The sequence below is a fragment of the Chiloscyllium plagiosum genome, unplaced genomic scaffold, assembly GCF_037043375.1.
Source record: "Chiloscyllium plagiosum isolate Xiang-an unplaced genomic scaffold, Cpla_swu_hap1 HiC_scaffold_3, whole genome shotgun sequence".
NCBI lineage: Eukaryota > Metazoa > Chordata > Chondrichthyes > Orectolobiformes > Hemiscylliidae > Chiloscyllium > Chiloscyllium plagiosum.
Window position 1 is genome coordinate 122,260,986 of NW_028270141.1, and position 22,246 is coordinate 122,283,231.

The 22,246-nt window shown below is 43.1% G+C and overlaps 1 protein-coding gene across 8 annotated transcripts in view; it reads left to right on the forward strand.

Annotated features, from left to right (window-relative positions):
• LOC122548449 (uncharacterized) overlaps positions 1–22,246 on the forward strand; it is a 184,883-nt gene that overhangs the window by 112,665 nt on the left and 49,972 nt on the right. For 6 of the 8 annotated variants that reach the window (XM_087983087.1, XM_043687141.2, XM_043687136.2 and 3 more), the window contains 2 exons: positions 185–295; positions 1,652–1,720. In XM_087983087.1, the coding sequence (XP_087839213.1) occupies positions 185–295; positions 1,652–1,720 (180 nt within the window). The remainder of the gene's footprint in view (positions 1–184; positions 296–1,651; positions 1,721–22,246) is intronic. The other 2 variants (XM_043687142.2, XM_087983088.1) reach the window with 1 other exon arrangement.

The window sequence follows — 22,246 nt, forward strand, 5'->3', positions numbered from 1 at the left end:
ATTTTACCCAATCTGGTCTAGATATCAACAGCTTAATTCATAAAGGACCAGTAGTTAATTTTTGGCAAACAGTATTTCATTTCAAATAGCAATTTGTTGACTGAGGTTCAAAAATAATAATTTGGTTGTGTTAATGTACAGTATTTTGTAGTCTTAAAGACTTCAAATAATTGACTTATTTCAGGTTTAAAAGACTACAGTGCTTTCCTGGCTCTTCACACTGTGTTGGATTTCTGGGAATCTCTGGGTTTGCAGAGTGTTCGAGGATATATCAAAGATCTTATGTCCCAAGCTGGTGAGAGTTATTATTATAATTACGTTTACCTGTTAACATCAAAATCTGATTCTTGGGTTACTTTTCAGTTGATGGTTATTTGTACAGATTTCTGTTTCCACACTACACCATTTATTTTCTTTTCTATTGCGGGTTTTGCTGGGTCACTGCTGCCTAAGTCTTAAAAGATGCTCTTATCTATTTCCTCTGCTGCTCTACTGAAGGTACTTGCATTCATTCTTGTCCAGGTAGCCAATATTCACATGTGAGCTAAGCATTAATAGTATGTTTTGACCACATGCATTGTTTATACATGCATATGTCCGATATCGATTACTGAAATCAAAATTAGGCTTAATGAAAAACATTGCAGGTCAGTACCTTTAAAGCAATAAAGAGAGGTTATGTAGGATACTTACCAGAAATGGTCTACTTATTTTCAGGTCTGTTGTGCATTATGCTGACTTTTTCTTAATTTTAGGTTTTCAGCATTTACTTTCTGGATTGTAGTTTAAAAGTTGGGAGCATTGTTCAATTTTCTGCCCATCAACAAGGGAAGCACTGCACCATAATGTAGGGCCCAAGATGTAGGGCCCAATTAGATTAGATTCCCTATAGTATGGAAACAGGCCCTTCGGCCCAACAAGTCCACACCGACCCTCCGAAGACAAACCCACCCAGACCTATTCCTGTACCCTATATTTACTCTTGCCTAATGCGCCTAACACTATGGGCAATTTAGCAAGGCCAATTAGCCTGGCATGCACATCTTTAGATTGTGGGAGGAAACCGGAGCACCTGGAGGAAACCCATGCAGACATGGGAAGAAAGTGCAAACTCCACAGAGGCAGTGGCCCAAGGCTGAAATTGAACCCAGGTCCCTGGTGCTATGAGACAGCAGTTCTAACCATTGAGCCACTGTGCCCCCTGAAAAATATAGAAATTTTACTTGAGGCTGCTGGGACTCGAACCCACAATCTCCCAATAACAAGTACAACAATGATGTAGAAATCCAACACGCTCTCCTTTATAATCACCTGATGCAATATTAAAAATGTGTAACTTTAGAGTTAGTCTTAAGTTAAAAGTACAGCTAATTAACTCATATTAAGTTGAAAAAGCAGGAGCAGAATTGTTTATTTACAGCTGCCACAGCTATGAACATTGTTCATGATGAGTTTCAACGGTTGTGATATGAGAGTAGTACAACATTTATTTATTAAAATCAGACTACTTTGATATGTAAACTTAAATTTGTAGGGTCCAGCTTTTGTTTTCTATAATAAGGTGTATGTAAATATTTAAAGATGATGCTAAATCATTCCTGTCTAAGTATTCAAACTTCCTTGGTTAGCTCATTTGCATCTTTATTCAAAGCATCAAGTGCAAGCTGGAGCAGGTGTAGTGAACAAGCAAGAGAAAGAAGAAGACATTTCTATGTGAAAGGTGAGAATAATACAAAGGGAGCTCAGAATGCTGGGATATAAATTCTGAATGCTATTAGAATTACGAACAGAGGCGATAACTAGGATAGTGGTTAATACTTCAGTAACTAAGGAGGTGGGTGGGAGCACATGAAAATAACTCAAACCTGAAAATAAAAAAAATGTTGGCATCCTCCATTCACAGGGGAAGATGGATGTACAACAAGTAATTTATTTAGATTGGGTATCTTCAATTGATTCACTTTTTGCTGATGCCTATGAAGGCTAATCCTTGAGAAGCAGATTCTGTCACTAATGCTGCACGTGAAGCTTTCAATTGACACACTGAGTTGTTATTCTTGGTGCTGGTACCTATAGCTAAGCTGCTTTGCTATTGGTTGTCCTGGTGGTGCAAGTTGGCCTCACCAGATGCTTTGCCATTTTGTCCTGGGAAGTGCTGGAGAAACCCAGCTGAGGAAAACATCAGTGGAGAGAGAAATAGAAATAATGTTTCAAGTCTAATTACTCTTCTTTGGAACAGCTAGGTTGACCAAGATTAGGAATTAATTATCTGAGAATATTTAACATTTTAGGGAGGTGGGCAAAATATAAAGGAGGTATGTTGGGAATCTTAATAAGAGTGATTCATACATTAGTAAGCGATAAACTTACATTGAAGGCCAAGTTGGCCATGGGGAATTGGGAAAATACACTAAAAGATTTGACTGTAAACAAGGCAATGGTTAGAGACAATCTGCAACAGATATACATTCCTCTAAGGCACAAACAACCTAAGAGAATGACAAATCAAACATCATTAATGAAATAAATTAAAGATTGCATTAAATCAAGGGAAATCAAAAGTAGGATGCTGCAAGAAGCGATAAACCCAAGATCTAGGAGCAGTTTAGAACAGTGCAAAAGAGGACAAATAACCAGATTAAGAAAGAGAAAAGGGAATATGAATGGGGGACCTAAAGACAGATTGCAAAAGCTTTGTTACACATGTGAAAAGTAAAAGACTAGCCAGGACAAATGTGGGACCATTTCAGGTGTGAACAGTAGAATATATAGTGGACAGCAATGAAATGACTGAGAAGCTAAAATTACTTAGCATTAGTTTTCGCAGGAGAAAATCTCGCAGAAATACTAGATACTAGGGCCTTGTAAAACTGAGGTGCTAACTAATAATAAGTATTGGTAAAAAAAAAGTATTTGAAAACTTAACCTAATTGGACATTGATAAATCCCATAGAATAGATGATCTTCATCCCAGACTGTTGATGATGGTAGCTGGAGAGATAATGGATGCATACAGTAGTTGGTTTTCTTTCAAAATTCTATCAGTTCTGGAAAGGTGGATTGAAATGTAGCAAATATAATTCCATTATTTAAGAAAGGAGAAAATGGTATAATGGAGAGCTTTAGATTTGTTAGTTTGAGATCAGTAGTGAGAAAATATTAAAATTTATTATAAAGGATATGAACTGGAGATTTACAAAAGAATGGCAAAATTCAGCAGCATCAACATGGAATTGCAAAAGTTAACCTACGTAAAATAAAGATGGAATAGAAGTGGGAACTGTATTAAATGGTGGTCAACTGTGTTTGGGAGAAATATATGCCTAAAAGAATCAAGACCAAATAAGCTAATAATGAAACTTTATGCACAAATAAAGAGATAACTACATAAGCCAAGGATATTTAAAAAGGTTAACTATCAGATTTTAAAGAAATTAGATGACAAAAAGGAACTGTGAAATTAAGTCATAAGGAAACATAAAAAGGAAGAGCACAAGACTCTACATACAAGTAACAAAAACCTCAAATCAGGATAAGAGTATGCCTTCCATGGGATGTGCAAAATTAACAGGTATTGACAGCAAAATGGGCCAAATATGGAATCATTAGTTTCCCTGAGTCCTCACCAGAAAGACTAATTTTGTGATCATGAACATATGAATTAGGAACAGAGGTAGATCACTTGGCTATTGGGCTTGCTCTGCCATTCTCCATTGGATCAAAGATGTTCTAATTCCACCAAGTCCAATAACTTTCATCTCACTTAGCAAGGATTTATCTACCTCTGCCTTCAAAATATTCAAAGTCTCTGCTTCCACCAGGTTTTAAAGAGAGTTTTTAAGTTTTTCAACCCTGTATGCGAAAACCAGTTCTCCTAATCTCTATCTTAATTGTGCAACTCCTTAATATCAAGCAGTGGCAACTGTTTCGACTTTCTCACAAGAGGACACACCCTTTCCACATCCATACTGTCAGGATCTTATATGTTTCCAGCATGTTGTCTCTTACACTTCTGTAAGTCTAGGTTATCCAACCTTTACACATAAATCAACCCATTAATTCCAAGAATTAGTCTTATGACCCTCTCTGAACTGCCTCCAATGAACTTACATCCTTCCTTAAAGGAGGAAGCCATCACTCTGCACAGTACTTTAGATGTGGTCCTAGCTATGCTTGGCATAACTGAAGCATTAACTCTCTACTTCCCTACTCCAGGGAAGCTAGGGAAGTTATAAAGGGTATGGCTCTGACTGTAAACAGTAATATTTATGACTCTATAATGGGGATCAAAGAAGTGGCAGAAGAATTGAATCCATACTTATCCATTAAATTCATAAAAGAGGGCTTAATTAACCTCCCAGAAATGTTAAGGAACCAAGGGTCTAGTGAGGGGGCAGAAATGAAGGGTCTATTTTAATAAGAAAATTGTGCTAGAGGAATTAATGGAGTTAATGGCTGAGGAATCACCAAGGCCTGACAATCTACATCCCTGAATACTAACGGAAGTGTCCCTGAAAATCTTGGATACACTGTCAATCAAAATTCTACAGACTCAGGAGTAGATTGGATGGTGGCAAATGTAACTCCACTATTTAAAAGGGTAGGGAGAGTAAAAATACAATTGCAGACCAATTTGCCTAATGTCAGTAGTGGGGAAAAAGCTAAAATAGTATTATTATTTTAAAAAACAGAAAATTTGGTAAGCAATAGTCATCTAGGTTAATGGAGAAAGTGAGGACTGCAGATCCTGGAGATCAGAGTCAAAACGTGTGGTGTTGGAAAAGCACAGCACGTCAGGCGGCATCTGAGGAACAGGGGAGTCAACATTTTGGGAATGAGCTGGATTCCTGATGAAGGGCTTATGTCTGAAAGGTTAACTCCCCTGCTCTTGAGATGCTGCCTGACCTGCTGTATTTTTCCAGTGCCACACTTTTTGACAGCATGGGTTAATGAAAGGCAAATTATGCTTAACTAACCTACTGGAGTTTTGAGCGTGTAACTAGTAGATAAGGAAAAACCAGTGCATTTGGTGTATTTGGATTTTCAGAAGGCTTTTGATAAGATCCATCATAAGAGGTTAGTATGCAAAGGTAAAGCACATGGGATGGGGGTTAATGTATTGACATGGATTGAAATTTGGTTAAACTGTCAGGAAACAGAGAGTTGTAATAAATTATTCTTTTTCTGGGTAACAGACAGTGACTAGTAGGGTACTGCAAGGATCAGTGCTTGGGCCGTAGCTAGTCATGATATATGTAAGTGACTGATGTGAGATAACCAAATGCAACATTTCCAATCTTAGTGATGACATAAAACTGGACAGGATTGGAGTTGGGAAGATGATGCTAGCTGATTTAGACAAGTGAGTGGTCAAACACATGGCAGTGCAATATAATATGGCTGAATGTGATGTTATACACTTCAGTGTGTAAAACAGAGAAAGTATAGTATTATTTTAATGGTGATATACTGAGTAGTGCGAATGTACAAGGGATCTGAATGTCCTTGTACGTCAGTCAATTAAAATAGGCAAGCAGGTGCAGCAAGCAATTAAGAAGGCAAATGTTTTATTGGTCTTCATTTCAATAAGTTTTGAGTTCAGAACTAAGGATGGCTTAATGCAGTTATACAGGACCTTGGTGAGACCACATCAGGAGTATTATGTGCTGTTTTAGTCTCCCTACTGTTAAGACGGACCCGGAGGGTCCCGTCTTTGCGTGTTCTTTTGGAAGGAGAGACTCACACTGGCAACTATGATTAGACGCAGACAGCAGTTTATTCACAGAATCTTAACTGGTACAACAAATCTACAAGCATGCATTCGTTGGAGAAGGCGTTCTCCCTTCCCGTTCAAAGTTGACACAATTATACTTCGCGCTGCCTGGAGTCCCCGGTCAGTTCGCCTTCCCCATTGGTCCATTCATCTGCGCGCGCTGGGGATCCGTCCTCCTATTGGCCGCATCGAAGTGCCTGTCCAGCTCCTGCTGTGCTTGACAATGGCTCAGCCATCCCTGGGAGCGGTTCCGATCCCGTATTCAATAGTCCATTGTGTCAAGGAATTACTATGCGTCTGACAGGCTAGCCATTTTCAATAGTTTTAGTTTAACTAAATTGTCAATTACACTTATCAACTTTAGACTTAAATAGAGCCATTCACACTCACTAGTCACAGGTTCCGATAGAGCAATTCACACTTGTCTAACAATTACAGATTCCGATCAGTTTCTTTATTAATCCCGAGTTTCGATGGGGCAATTGATACTGGCTGGTATTTACAGGCTCCAAGATTTAATTAACATTATGCATATCCCTTACAAGCTCCAGCAGTCATGCAATCGCCTGCAGCAGCTCGCTTGGCTGTTGTTAACCATTTCAGGGCTGGAAGTGTCACCCTCCCTAGCCCTACATTAAACACCGCAATGAAATCTCCCCAACATTCCCTCCCTTGGCCTCTACTGAGGCCACACCAACCCATGTAAACAGTAACGAACGTAAGAGGGCCGGAAGGGGAAAGTAAACCACATAGGGTGCCACGTCTGCTGTCCAAGAAAACAAGTGCAAATGCCCATCCGCTACGGTGGTGTGTGGTTTGTCTCGTGTTTCCTTGTACAACAAACGAGAAGGTGTAAGGGCATACTGCCCGCAATCAGGTATACGCCAGCGACCGGAAACCCATTGGAACAGTGTACAGTGCCCCGGCCTTCCCGCCGGCCAGAATGGTTCACAGGCCTGCAGGCCCGTCCAGGCGTCTGATGTGTGTACTGCAGGCCATGTGGTCGGAGGCAATCTCCTCCCAGTGCACAGCGCAATTGCACCTGTGCCAGGCTGACCCGTGCCCGAGGAGAGTCTTCCGCCACTGGACAACCTCCAGTCAGTAACGGACAGCAACCTCCATCCAGGTGCCGCTGAGGACAGAGCCGGGCAGTGGCAACCTGGTCAAAACCCACGTAGAGCCTCCGATTGCAGGGTAGTAGTTACTGGTGTGACCAGCAGTTGGATCCCGGGGCATACAGTACTTCTCGGCCCCTGACTGCAGCGTACAGTATAAGTTAAAGTGCTGCCAATGTAGGTGGGCAAAACTAACACGGAAGGGGTTTATTATATTCTTCGAACAGCAGATGCTACATTGAGGGAGAAGGAATAGTATTGGGTAGAAGTAGGGGAAAAACGAAAACATAAGCACACCTATTGGAACCCCGTACCCTACGGAAATAGATGACCCTCAAATAGGCCTGTCACCGTGAGCAGTGTGAATTGCCGTACATTAATGATAATCCCCCGTCTACCGGGAACGGCCATGCGCGCAAACTGTAGCATCTGTATCTATCCAAGAGAGAAAAAAAATAATCATTATAAACCGCAAGCATCGAGAAAAAAATCATTATAAACCACAGGCACCATTAGACAAATCATTATAAACCGCAAGCATCGAGAAAAAAAATCATTATAAACCACAGGCACCATTAAACAAATCAGTATAAACCGCAAGCACCGAGACAAGCAATTACCCCCACGCAGAGGCAATCCGGCTGTCAGCTGAGTAAGCTTTCTAGGATTCAAGTACTCGAATCAGCAGGAGATCCCCCCAGCCCGCCAGCTGTGTAAATATATTAAAGGCACTCGAAAAGTGATTACCTACAACTCTAGCAATTTCACCTCAGGCCGTTGGCTGTGTAAACAGCAAGGGCCCTTTGAGGTAAAAGCTGGGTGAGTTTCCGATTTAAACGGACAGATGACACAGCCCTGGGTCTGTGGAGTACAGCACCCACACCCGGATGAAAGTGAGGGAATCGGGCACTAGGGTTACAGGGGAAAGTCGTAGATAGTCTTGCGACTCAGTACCCGCGGTGCCGCATGTAACATGTGCGGGTTTTGGAGCGTACCCTCTCGCTGGGCAGTTCTAGCTGGAGGCCGGTCCAGCAACACCGCCTGGTATACGGGCGAGGAGGCATCTGTTCCTGATAGGGCACGATCAATAGTGCGTGTTACCAGTGTCCTGATACACGGAATGCAGCAACACCCGCAAGTGACAAGAATAGCTACCGAGATGCTCACCCCCATGGCCAGCTGTCCTAGCAGTGTCCCCCATCTCCCAAAAGTGGCATTCAGCCAGTCGACGACTGGATTCCTTATCCCCGATTGGTGCTTCAGCTCAGCAGCCAGGGCTCGGAGCTTCACCAGGGTCTTAGTGAGTTTGCCATCTGGGCCTGTGTTGTTTGATATGGCTGTACAGCACATGGTCCCAAACAGTGCACAGACACCTCCCTTTTCAGCAAGTAACATGTCCAAGGCCATCCTATTTTGTAAAGTCATGAGGGAGGACTGTGCAAGCTGTTCATGGATGGCGTCAACCGCATCCCGGGTTAGGTTGGTAAGTCTCTGCATATTGTAGTGGAGGAGGTTGATTCTGTTAACGTTTTTATTAACCGTGATCGGGAAAATGGCGGAAAAAAGGGGAAAAGTTTCAAAACCCGCAGCAATCTCATCACCTTGGGTCGGCACGGCCACAGGAGAAGTGTAAGGTGTAGGGGGGTAAACTGGAGTAGGGTTCAGAGACCACTCAGGCTCACATTCCGGGACAGGACCCTGCTCACCCAATACTGGTGTGTGAATAGGTGAAGTCGGTAAGTGGCTTTGGAAGCGTATCAGAAGCTCCCGCAAGTAAACATCTCCATCCTCCTTTTTATTGGAAGATTTGACTAAATTAAAAAACCCTTTCTTGGTATCCCCTTTCCCCTCCCGCAAGAAGGTTTGGACTTTAGCTCGGAAGGCATCAAATTCGCTTGTCGTAAAGAAGGGTTGGTCATCTTTAGGGAACCAGTTCTTAACCCGCCACAGCTTGAGACTATTCTCTAGGTTACGGACTTTTCGTTTAGCCTCCATAGCAGTATTATTCTCCCGTAACTGAGTCCTGATTTCCACCAATATCTCCCCTGTCGGTGGCCGCGAGTCAGGGATTTTCGGGACTGGGGTGGACTCGTCAGTGTATGCATCAGCGGGTAAAGTAACAGCCGTGGTTAAATAGTCTAGCTCCCGGGTAAGACCGTCCGAAACAATTGGACCATTAGGGGAACAAACCGGTCTGTATCGCCACTGTGGGGTAAAAGTCACAACCATTTTTGTTTTCCATTCCCGGGAGCTATCAGTGCTCGGGGGTGCCCACCCAGCGGGGGGCTTGCCTAGCACAATTGTTTGGAGAGCCGAATAATGTGGTGACCTGTAGAGACCATCCAGAATTTTGATCATTAATGTGGGTTTTTTTAAAATGTTTCCCTCAATCTTGTCAGGATAATTCCCTTTTGTTCTGGTGCTTGGGCAATCACCAGGTCCAACTTTTCCTTATGCAGGGCTACGCCATCCAGCAGTAACTGACTGTGAATAGGCATGTCCCCACCGTCCCTGCAGTGCCACCAGGGCACTCCGGGACATGCTGTCCTGAGGTGAGTCAACTTAGGTGGTCCGAAATTCAGGTCCCCCATGTCGGATCTCCCCTGAAGGGAACCGCTTCAAAAACAGTACGTCTTTCAAAACCTGACCTTCGCGTGGCAGATCTCTGCTCTTAACAACCGGTCTAAGGCAGACGTCTGTACGGTTACACCCTCTTCATAAGGAGAGCTCCGACCTCTGTCACCCCGGGTATGTTCGGTGGTCACAACAAATATACAAACCAAAAGTCCGTCAGGTTTAAGTGCTCATTAACATGGATCCAGGAAGTCGAATATGGTCAGCGCTCAGGTAGGAAACGTCAGGTAATCGTCAGGCAGAACTATCTGCAAAATCAGGCAAAACAGATATGCGCTCCGGCTCCGAAAGCCACGCTAGAGATTCAGGGAAGAAAAAAAAAAAACACGCGCTTCGGCTCCGAAAGCCACGCTAGTGATTCACACTCTGGGTAAAAACTATATATGCGCTCCGGCTCCGAAAGCCACGCTAGTGATTCACACTCTGGGTAAAAACTATATATGCGCTCCGGCTCCGAAAGCCACGCTAGAAATTCACACACTGGGTACAAATATATATGCGCTCCGGCTCCGAAAGCCACGCTAGAAATTCACACACTGGGTACAAATATATATGCGCTCCGGCTCCGAAAGCCGCGCTAGAAATTCACACACTGGGTACAAATATATATGCGCTCCGGCTCCGAAAGCCGCGCTAGAAATTCACACACTGGGTACAAAAGGTTAGTAAAAGCTTACCAGTCAGGACTCTGCGATGCTGCTGTCAAATTGATCAGGTTTTTTTTTTGGGTTGGTGAGGGTCGGAGAGCAGACAAGAAACTAACTGAGAGTAAATCTAACTACTGGAAGCCTTGGATTTAACAGGCGCTTCCCCACCTTTAGAAAACTTCGGCCGAAGGTTGTCTGCTCCCTGATCCGCCAACGTTGCCAACTCGCCGTTGTCTCTTTCCCTTCCCGCGTCAGGCTCACCAAATGTTAAGACGGACCCGGAGGGTCCCGTCTTTGCGTGTTCTTTTGGAAGGAGAGACTCACACTGGCAACTATGATTAGACGCAGACAGCAGTTTATTCACAGAATCTTAACTGGTACAACGAATCTACAAGCATGCATTCGTTGGAGAAGGCGTTCTCCCTTCCCGTTCAAAGTTGACACAATTATACTTCGCGCTGCCTGGAGTCCCCGGTCAGTTCGCCTTCCCCATTGGTCCATTCATCTGCGCGCGCTGGGGATCCGTCCTCCTATTGGCCGCATCGAAGTGCCTGTCCAGCTCCTGCTGTGCTTGACAATGGCTCAGCCATCCCTGGGAGCGGTTCCGATCCCGTATTCAATAGTCCATTGTGTCAAGGAATTACTATGCGCCTGACAGGCTAGCCATTTTCAATAGTTTTAGTTTAACTAAATTGTCAATTACACTTATCAACTTTAGACTTAAATAGAGCCATTCACACTCACTAGTTACAGGTTCCGATAGAGCAATTCACACTTGTCTAACAGTTACAGATTCCGATCAGTTTCTTTATTAATCCCGAGTTTCGATGGGGCAATTGATACTGGCTGGTATTTACAGGCTCCAAGATTTAATTAACATTATGCATATCCCTTACAAGCTCCAGCAGTCATGCAATCGCCTGCAGCAGCTCGCTTGGCTGTTGTTAACCATTTCAGGGCTGGAAGTGTCACCCTCCCTAGCCCTACATTAAACACCGCAATGAAATCTCCCCAACACTACCCAAAAATGAATATACTTGCCATAGAGGGAGTGTGTGCGATGTTCATTACGTTGATATTGAGGATGGCAGGACTGTCCTATGAGAAGAGATTGATCCACTTTCGCCTGTATTCACTAGAGTTTAGAAGGTTTTGATCGAAAAGTATGGAATTGTAAATGGGCAGAAATACCAGATTCAGGGAGGATGATTTCCCTGGTTGAGAAGTTTAGAACGAGAGGACAGTCTCAGGATACAGGTAGGCCACTTAGGACTTGTGGTGGAATACTCACCGTTTGCCTGATTGACTGCAGCTCCAAAGCTCAACCAAGACAGAACAGCCGCTAGATTGTTGCCCATTTCAACATTCGCTTCCTCAACCATCAATACCCATAATTCGGAGATGCCGGTGTTGGACTGGGGTGTACAAAGTTAAAAATCACACAACACCAGGTTATAGTCCAACAGGTTTAATTGGAAGCACACTAGCTTTCGGAGTGACGCTCCTTCATCTGACAATCACCTGATGAAGGAGCGTCGCTCCAAAAGCTAGTGGCTTCCAATTAAACCTGTTGGACTATAACCTGGTGTTGTGTGATTTTTAACATCAATACCCAGTTGTTGTGGTTCTGTTCGCCGAGTTGGGAATTTGTGTTGCAGACATTTCGTCCCCTGTCTAGGTGACATCCTCAGTGCTTGGGAGCCTCCTGTGAAGCGCTTCTGTGATGTTTCCTCCGGCATTTATAGTGGTTTTGTCTCTGCCGCTTTTGGTTGTCAGTTCCAGCTGTCCGCTGCAGTGGCCGGTATATTGGGTCCAGGTCGATGTGTTTATTGATAGAATCTGTGGATAAGTGCCATGCCCCTAGGAATTCCCTGGCTGTTCTCTGTTTGGCTTGTCCTATAATAGTAATGTTGTCCCAGTCGAACTCATGTTGCTTGTCATCTGCGTGTGTGACTACTAAGGATAGCTGGTCGTGTTGTTTCGTGGCTAGTTGGTGTTCATGGATGCGGATCGTTAGCTGTCTTCCTGTTTGTCCTATGTAGTGTTTTGTGCAGTCCTTGCATGGGAATTTGTACACTACATTGGTTTTGCTCATGCTGGGTATGGGTCCTTCGTTCTGGTGAGTTGTCTGAGAGTGGCTATTGGTTTGTGTGCTGTTATGAGTCCTAGTGGTCGCAGTAGTCTGGCTGTCAGTTCAGAAATGCTCTTGATGTATGGTAGTGTGGCTAGTCCTTTGGGTTGCGGCATGTCCTCGTTCCATTGTCTTTCCCTTAGGCATCTGTTGATGAAATTGCGGGGGTATCCATTTTTGGCGAATACATTGTATAGGTGTTCTTCTTCCTCTTTTTGCAGTTCTGATGTACTGCAGTGTGTTGTAGCCCTTTTGAACAGTGTCTTGATGCAACTTCTTTTGTGTGTGTTGGGATGGTTGCTTTCATAGTTCAGGACTTGGTCTGTGTGTGTGGCTTTCCTGTATACCTTTGTGGTGAATTCTCCATTAGGTGTTCTCTGTACCATCACGTCTAGGAATGGGAGTTGGTTGTCCTTTTCTTCCTCTCTAGTGAATCGGATTCCTGTGAGTGTGGCGTTGATGATCCGGTGTGTGTTCTCTATTTCAGTGTTTTTAATGATTACAAAGGTGTCATCCACATATCTGACCCAGAGTTTGGGTTGAATTTGCGGTAAGACTATTTGTTCTAATCTTTGCATTACCGCTTCTGCTATGAGTCCAGAGATGGGTGAGCCCATGAGTGTGCCGTTAATTTGTTCATATATTTGGTTGTTGAATGTGAAGTGTGTTGTGAGGCACAGGTCCAGTAGTTTGAGTATGCCGTCTTTGTTGATAGGTTCACCGTCCTGTTGTCTGTTCTGTATGTCCAGCAGGTTGACTATTGTTTCTCTGGCTAGGGTTTTGTCGATAGAGGTGAACAGTGCCGTTACATCGAATGAGACCATAGTTTCTTCCTTGTCTATGTGTATATTTCTGATGATGTCCAAGAATTCCTGTGTTGACTGTATAGAGTGTCTGGATCCGCTGATCTGGTGTTTCAGTTTCTGCTGTAGTTCTTTAGCCAGCCAATCTTCTCACAAACTTTGATCAATACCCAGTGTTAGCAATGTGTACCTTGCAGGTTCCGTTGCCAGCACCTTCCAAATCCAAGACCTCTACCACCACCTCAAAAGGCACTGGCAGTAGATGCATGTGAGCACCACCAATTGCAAAGTCCCCTTCAATTGGTATACTATACTGACTTGGATCTATTGTGCTGTTCCTTCACTTTTGCTGGGTCTTGAGCACATAACAGAGCCTGACATTCTGTGCCATATTGAGGGAGGTACTATCTTTAAGATGAATTGTTAAATCAGGACTTTCCTTTTCAGATGAACATGAAGCATCCCATTTCAGTACTTAAAACAGAGCAAGGGTGTGCTCCTTTCTCCTGGTCAACAATTATTCCTTAAACACATTATCTGGTTACATGTTTTATCACTAATTTGTGCTATTGCTCTTCTATGACATTGACCTTTGCTGGTTGTGCCGCTGCCCTCTTAGAAAATAACACTGACTATCCTTCAAAACTATGTAATTAGCAACAAAGCTTATTTAAATAAACTCACACTGCAAGTTATTTTGTTAGTTAGTCAAGGATTCAGGAAAACAAAAGTTCAATTGTGATTTTGTTGTGGGCTCCTGATAACATTGCAACATTAGACTGGTTTTATCTCAGTATTCCTTGTCCTTCCAAAGGTCAGCCACCCAGAGGTTATTGTTACAACCATGAGAAATACTGCACATGAAACTTTAAAATGATCAGCCTCCAGAGCTCAAGCATTTGATGATCTTTCAATGAAAAATTTATAACGCTTTTTGATTGCTAAGTTCTCGTATCACCTTTCATTTTTAAATGTTTGTAATAATTGTGCATTTCTTTTGATTTTCTGTTTCATACAGATATTTTTAAGGCCTATTTTTCTAACTTCTGATTCTTGGAAGTAGTACGTTTCCTGATTAACAGTTAGAAAGGCACAGGGGAAGGAAAAAGAGCAAAAAAAAATCAAAGAGAGAGAGAGACAAAAGTACAAAAAGAAGATAACAGAAAGAGAGGAAAAGAATGTGGGATAGCAAAGCTAAAGAGAAAGTGTTATCAATAGCAAAGAAAAAGATAGCAAAGAAAGAAAAACCAGCCTAGAGGTAAGACTAAAATTACAGAAACAGAAAAATGAGAAAAGAAACTGTATTTTGCTGTACTGTTTATACATGCAATTGTGTTTTGCCATCTACCATTTCATGGGAACCCCCGGTGGCACGGTGGCACAGTGGTTAGCACTGCTGCCTCACAGCGCCAGAGACCCGGGTTCAATTCCCGCCTCAGGCGACTGACTGTGTGGAGTTTGCACATTCTTCCCGCGTCTGTATGGGTTTCCTCCGAGTGCTCCGGTTTCCTCTCACAGTCACAAAGATGTGCAGGTCAGGTGAATTGGCCATGCTAAATTGCCCGTAGTGTTAGGTAAGGGGTAGATGTAGATGGGTGGGTTGCGCTTCGGCGGGGCGGTGTGGGCTTGTTGGGCCGAAGGGCCTGTTTCCACACTGTAAGTAATCTAAATTAGTAATCTAAAACCCAACAGAAAAATTATTGTAAACCTACTGTCAAATTTGCCACTGTAATTGATCTCAAAGAAAGGAGGCCTGGCTGAGTTAGAGTGAGTACAAACACAAGCCCAACAAAATTACCTTGTTCTGTGTTTGTGAAATATTTCCCAATGGTGTCAGATTCAGGATATCATCATTTCGTAATTCTATTGCACTTTTGGGTGTAGACCAAAATAATGGCACCAAGCCACTCTGTGAGTCGTCTGAGCATTTTATTCCATTTTAGTAATGACCACGTGTCTTACTGCGGAGCTCATTTAAGACAGTAAAATATCCCAAGACCCTTCACAGAGTGTAATTAGATTAGATTCCATACAGTATGGAAACAGGCCATTTGGCCCAACAAGCCCACACCAATCCTGCAAAGAGTAACCCACCCAGAGCCATTTCCCTACCCTATATTTGCACATAACACTATGGGCAATTTAACAAGGCCAATTCACCTGACCTGCACATCTTTGGATTGTGGGAGCTGAAAATGTGTTGCTGGAAAAGCGCAGCAGGTCAGGCAGCATTCAGGGAACAGGAGAATTGACGTTTCGGGCATAAGCCCTTCTTCAGGATTCCTGAAGAAGGGCTTATGCCCGAAACGTCGATTCTCCTGTTCCTTGGATGCTGCCTGACCTGCTGCGCTTTTCCAGCAACAAATTTTCAGCTCTGATCTCCAGCATCTGCAGACCTCACTTTCTCCTTTTGGATTGTGGGACAAAACCCACACAGACAGGTCACCCAGGGTGGGAATGGAACCCAGGTCCCTGGCACTATGAGGCAGCAGTGGCTAACCACTGAGCCACCATGCTGCGTTTGACAATAAACAGCATTTGACTTGAAGTCAGATAAGGAGACATAAGTTTAGACGACCAAAACCCTATTCAAACAGGTAGGGGAGGTAGCTTTAAACTGCCAAGTCAAAGGAGGAAGGGGAGCCAGACAGATGGGCAGGCAAAAGCAGTAATAATGATTGGTAGCCAATCCATTTAGTTAAATATCCACTTCTACCACTCCAGTGCATCGTGGCTGCAAGTATATATCATCTCTAAGATGTCTTGTAGCAACTCATCAAGGCTCCTTCAATAACACCTCCCAAATCCAAAATCAGAGCAATGCTGTTCTCTATTAATCAGAGTTTAAGTCAGAGCAATGAAAGTCAAGCCTTCTTCAGAGACTAATTATTGATCACTGTACGGACCACATCACAGTGTTGTTGCTATTCTGCTGGGGTAGGGGGAGAATTGTATACCTTATGGGGAGACCAGCTAATAAAAGCTGCCAGCCTCCTTGCAATTTCCTGATGAGGCATTCTGTGACCCACAGGAGACCTCATACAGTCACATTAGCCGAGGCTATCTGTCTGAGGTCTCTTCCATTGTTGCTGCTGCTGCTGGTATTGCTGAGGCTGACGCATTGCCAACTCTGCAATTGATCAGCAGCTCTTGGAGTGAAACTAATCCCTCAACTCCAACCCCTTAACAGTGTGGGACAGTTAAGCAATTATAGAGTCATAGAGATGTACAGCATGGAAGCAGACCCTTCGGTCCAACCTGTCCAGGCCGACCAGATATCCCAACTCTTCTGGGTGTTCCAAAAATGGTTGGAGCAATTTTTCCCTACTGTTATGGGCAATGGAGTGGTAAATCATTATTGCCATTGATTTCAGCTACTTTTAAAATTGTGTAACAATTCAAATCAAGCCATAAGATATAGGGGCAGAATTAGGCAATTCAGCCCATGGAGCCTGCTCCGCCATTTGCTCTTGGCTGATATGTTTTTCAATGTCATTCTCCTGCCATCTCCTAAAATTCTTGATCCCCTTACGAATCAAGAACTTACCTATCTCTGTTTTAAATACATTCATTGATTTGGCCTCTCGGCCCTCTACCAAATGAGTTACATAAATTAACCACTCTCTGGTTGAGGAAATTCCTCCTCATCTCAGTTCTAAAGGGTCATTTCTTCATTCTGGGTCTGTGTCCTTGGGGCCATGTATCTCCTACTAGTCAAAACAGCTTCTCTATATCCATTCTGACCGTGCCTTTCAGTATTCTATAAGTTTCAATCAATCCCACACCACACCCACCTTATCCCATCCTTCTGAACTTTATCAAATATGGACCTTCAAATACAGAGTCCTCAATTGCTCCTCATATGAGCCCTTCATCCCCAGGATCATTCTTGTAAACCTCCTCTGGACCCCTCCAGGGCCAGCATATCCTTCCTGAGAGACAAGGCCCAAAACTAACTACAGTATTCCAAGTGCAGTCTGACCACAGTCTCTGCTGTTGTATTCTAGCTCTCTTGAAATGAATGCTAACATTGCATTTGCCTTCCTAATTGCAAGCTGAACCTGCCATCCTGAAAAACCTGCCATCTTTATCTCAGAGGTCTTTATCACAGAGGTTGGTCTGCAGATACAAGTAATTAGGAAGGCAAATGGAATTTTGTCCTTCATTGCTAAAAGGATTGAGTTTAAAAGCAAGGAGATTATGTAGAAAAGATTTACAAGGATGTTGCCGGGGTTGGAGGATTTGAGCTATAGGGAGAGGCAGGATAGGCTGGGGCTGTTTTCCCTGGAATGTCGGATGCTGGGGTGTGACATAACAAAGATTTAAAAAGTCAAGAGGAGCATAGATAGGAAAAATAGACAAGTTCTTTTCTCTGGGGTTGGGGAATCCAGAACTAGAGGGCATAGTTTAGGGTGAGATGGGAAAGATATAAAAGGGACCTAAGGGGAAACCTTTTCATACAGAGCGTGGTGTGTGTATGGAATGAGCTGTCAGAGAAAGTGGTGGAGCCTGGTACAATTGCAACATGTAAAAGGCATCTGGATAGGTATAGGAATAGGATTTAGTGCTGGCAAATGGGACTAGATTAGGTTGGGATATCTGGTTGGCATGGATGGTTTGGAAAAAGTGTCTGAAACAGAAAAGGGTCTGTTTCCGTGCTGTACATCTCTATGACTCTATGTTGCAGCTATACAGGGTGCTAGTGAGGCTACACCTGGAATACTGCGTGCAGCTTTGGTCTCCTTACTTGAGAAAGGATGTACTGGTACTACAGGGGGTGCAGAGGAGGTTAACTCGGTTGATTCCAGAGTTGAGGGTATTAGTTTATGAGGACAGACTGAGTAGACTGGTATTATATTCAGTAGAATTCAGAAGAAAGAGGGGGGATCTTATAGACACATATAAAATTATGAAGGGAATAGATAAGATAGAAGTAGAGAGGATGTTTCCACTGACGGGTGAAACTAAAACAAGGGGGCATAGCCTCAAGATTAGATGGAGCAGATTTATGAATTGAGAAGGAACTTCTTCACCCAGAGGGTTGTAAATCTGTGGAATTCCTTGTCCAGTGAAGTAGTTGATGCAACTTCAGTAAACGTTTTTAAAGCTAAGATAGATAATCTTTTGAACAATAAAGTAATTAAGGGATACGGTGAGAGCTCAGGTAAGTAGAGCTGAGTCCACGAAGAGGTCAGCCGTGATTTTATTATGTGTCAGAGCTGGTTCAAAGGGCCAGATGGCCCACTCGTGCTCCTAGTGCTTATGTTCTTATGTTCACTCTCTGCCTTCTGCCAGTCAGCCAATCCTTTAGCCATGCCAGTACTTTGTCCCTTATATATCAACCTCTTATGCAGCACCTTGTCAAAGACCTTCTGGAAATCCAAATAGATCACATCCACTAGTTCTCCTTTGTGTAACTTACTCATTACCTCCTCAAAGAAGTCTAACAGATTTGTCAGGCATGACCTCCCCTTGACGAAGCTGTGCTGACTCAGGCCCACTTTACCATGCACTTCAAACTACTGTGCAATCTCATCCTTAATAATGGATTCTAAATCTTACCATTGACCAAAGTCAGGCTAATCAGCCTATAGTTTCCTGCCTTCTGCCTCCCTCCCTTCTTAAACAAGCATATTACAGTAACCATTTTCCAGTCCCCTGGGACCCTCCCTGACTGCAGTGAATCCTGAATGATCAGCACCAATTCCTCCACAATCTTCTCAATGATCTCCTTCAGAACTCTGGGGTGTAGTCCATCTAGTCAAGGTGATTTATCCACCTTCAGACCTTTAGCTTCCCTAGTGCCTTATCCTTAGTGATGGCTGCTGCACTCCCCTCTGCCCCCTAACTCTTTTGTAGTTCTGTTATACTGCTGGTGTCTTCTGCTGTAAAAACTGACACTGTTTCTTTGTTCCCCATTTCTCTTTCTCCAGCCTCATTTTCCAGTGGTCCAGTATCTACTCTTACTGCTCTTTTAGCTTTTAAATATCTGAAAAAAGAGCTCATGCTTTTTTTTAATGTTACTAGCTAGCTTACTGTCATAGTTCATCTTCTGCACTCTTATTGCTTTGTTAGTTATCCTCTGCCAGTTTTTCGAGGCTTCCCAATCCTCTGGCTTCCCACAAATCTTCATGCCACAAGTTTTTTTTTACTTTTATGCTGTCCCTGACTTCCCTTGTCAGCCATAGTTTCGTTATCCTCTCCTTGGTACGTTTTGTTTACTGGGATGAATTTATGGTGTGCGTCCTGAATTACCCCCAGAAACACCTGCCATTGCTAATGCACCATCTTCTCTACTGGTCTCCCCTTCCAATCAACTCTGGCCAGCTCCTTCCATATGTCTTTGTAGTTACCTTTACTCAATTGTACCCGTTGCATCTGATTCCAGCTTCTCCCCCTCAAACTGCCACATTAATTCGATCAAGTTATGGTCACTGCCCCAAAGGGCACACTAAGCTTCCTATTCAAGTCTGCCTCATTACTAATCATCAAATTCAGAACGGCCTGTTCCCTGGTGGGCTCTGCTCAAAATAAACATTGTCTACATTCCACAAATTCCTTTTCTTGAGATCTGCTAATAACCTGATTTTCCCAATCTGCATATTGAAGTCACTCATGATTTTTGTAAGAAATGTATTATTACAATACTTTTCTGTCTCCTGATTTATTTTCTTCCCATGTCCTGACTATTGCTGGAAGGTCTGTATATAACTCCTTTTTTACCTTTGCAGTTCCTCAAATCTATCCATATAGATTCCACAACTATATATCACTTTTTGCTATCAATTTTATTTCATTTCTTATTAACAAGACAACCCCACCCCTTTCACCTTTTCCTTATTCTCTGTCTTTAAATTACTTATTCTGGAAACTTTAATAACCTCTGCTGAGCCCTCCCCAGAAAACTCTGTTGTGTTGCGTAATGAATTCCTTTGACATTGTAGCAGTTTGTGCAGTAGGAACAAACATTTTGTTCTTATTGTGACATTCAAAAGACAGTTTCTAGGGCTTGCCACATTTCGTGATTCCAAATATTCATCATGTTTGAAGCCGCCCAGAACAATGACAGAACTTGTTGCAAGGTTTTCAGTAGGTCACACCACACAGCTGAGGGGTCACTGAAGAGCATTTCAAGATCACAGCTGGTTTGAAACTCTGACAACAGACAGTAAACCACCAGTTAACGTTGAACATTGTTGGGTTCTCTGAAAATTATTGCAGTAATATTTCCCCGGCTTTCCGGCCAGTGGTGGGGTGTCGATCACTGACTGTTAAAGACAGCTTACTTCAACAGCTAGTTAAGGATACATAGGTACAGAAGCAAATTCTACACAGAAAATAACCATTTAACTGGACAGCTGTGAAAAAGCAATGAATTACATTAGGACTGTGTATTTGGGATTCAGTAAAAAGTCAAGAGTGGGAAGATTAGAATTCAGGGAAAATTTTAAAAAGATATTAGGTAACTAAGTGTTGGAGTCAGGCCATAATATGACCATAAGAAATAAGCAAAGGAGTAGCCTGTTCGGCCCTTTGAGCCTATTCCATTATTCAATAGGATCATGGCTGATCCAACATTTCTCGTGTCCACTTTCCTACCCTTTCCCTACAATCCTCAATTCCCCACTGATCAATAATCTATCTATCTCAGTCTTAAATATACACAAGGAGTCTGTCTCCACAGCTCTCTATGGCAAAGTTGTCCAAGACTCTCAACCCTCTGTGTGAAGAAATTCCTCCTTCATCTCAATCACAAATTGGTGCCCCTTCATTCTGAGACTATCCTCTCTGGTCCTAGTCTGTCCCACAAGGGGAAACATACTCTCAGTATTTATTCTGTCAGGCCCTTTATGAATCCTATTTGTTTCAATGAGGTGACCTCTCATTCTTCTAAATTGCAAGGAGTACAATCCCAACCAATTTTACAATTGCTCATAAGACAAACCCTCCATTCTGGAATCATCCTGGTGAACCTTCTCTGAACTAGCTCCAATGAAATAATATATTTCCTTAAATAAGGGGACCAGGCTGCTCACAATACTCCAGATATGGTCTCAACCAGCATCTTGCATAGTTGCACATGGTCAAGGATGTTGAAAAGTGCTGGGAGCTTGAAAGAACTCCTGATAGTTGAGAGTTGATGTGAGGAGGAGTGAAGGAAACTCATATGAGGCATTTACTTTGTACTGCTTAGCCAGTTCAGAGTTTAGGAAACAAACCTGGAGGCAGTACTAGTTAGTTGAAGCTCACTGTTTCTACAAAGTTGGAACAAGTTCAATTTTTACTGTACAAAGGAACATAGTCTCAAAAAAGGTGAAGACCACAATGTATACAAATATTGTGGTAGTCTATGACAGAGTGATTTTTAAGCAAGTATCAGAGCCAGGTTGTCAAAATTGAAGAATTGTAGTCCCTTGTGAGGTTTTAAGAGATTTGCTGACCCACACTGTCACTAAGGTTTTAGGGGAGATTGCTGAGAAATCTATGGGCCTGTCTCATGCACGGATGCTGCCTGAATTGCTGTGCTCTTCCAGCATCACTGATCCAGAATCATGCACTATGTTGCATGGGTGTTCAGCCTACATTTTCTGTTACCCATATTTGCTTCATGTTAAGTTTAAGATGTTAAAATATAAATGATGTCTATCTCTGCACAGATTAATTCTATTTTATTGTCACTGATTTTTGAATTTTTTTATTTGTAATATATTAGTTGTTTTTTGTTGACTAAAGAAACCTTTCTGAACTGTTTCTAGAACTAAACCAAATACAGTCTAAAAATGTTACAATTGAGTTTGCACGCCTAACCCCACCCCTGCCCTGATCTCCATCCCCGCCCCGATTCCCGCCCCATGCCTAACCCCGCCCCCACTCCCAGCTCCAGCTCCACACCAGGTCCTAGCTCCCAGCCCCGCCGTGTTTTCACCATTCCTCCAGAACTACCCCTCTCTGAGGATGAAAGATCAGTCCTCGGCAGAGGCCTCACCTTCATTCCCCTACGCTCTCGGATTAACGAGTTCAACACGCAGCGAGACATCGAACAATTCTTCCACCGCCTTCGCCTCCGCGCCTACTTCTTCAACCAGGATTCTCGCCCACCCTCTGATGACCCCTTCTCCTGACTCCAACACACCCCATCCACC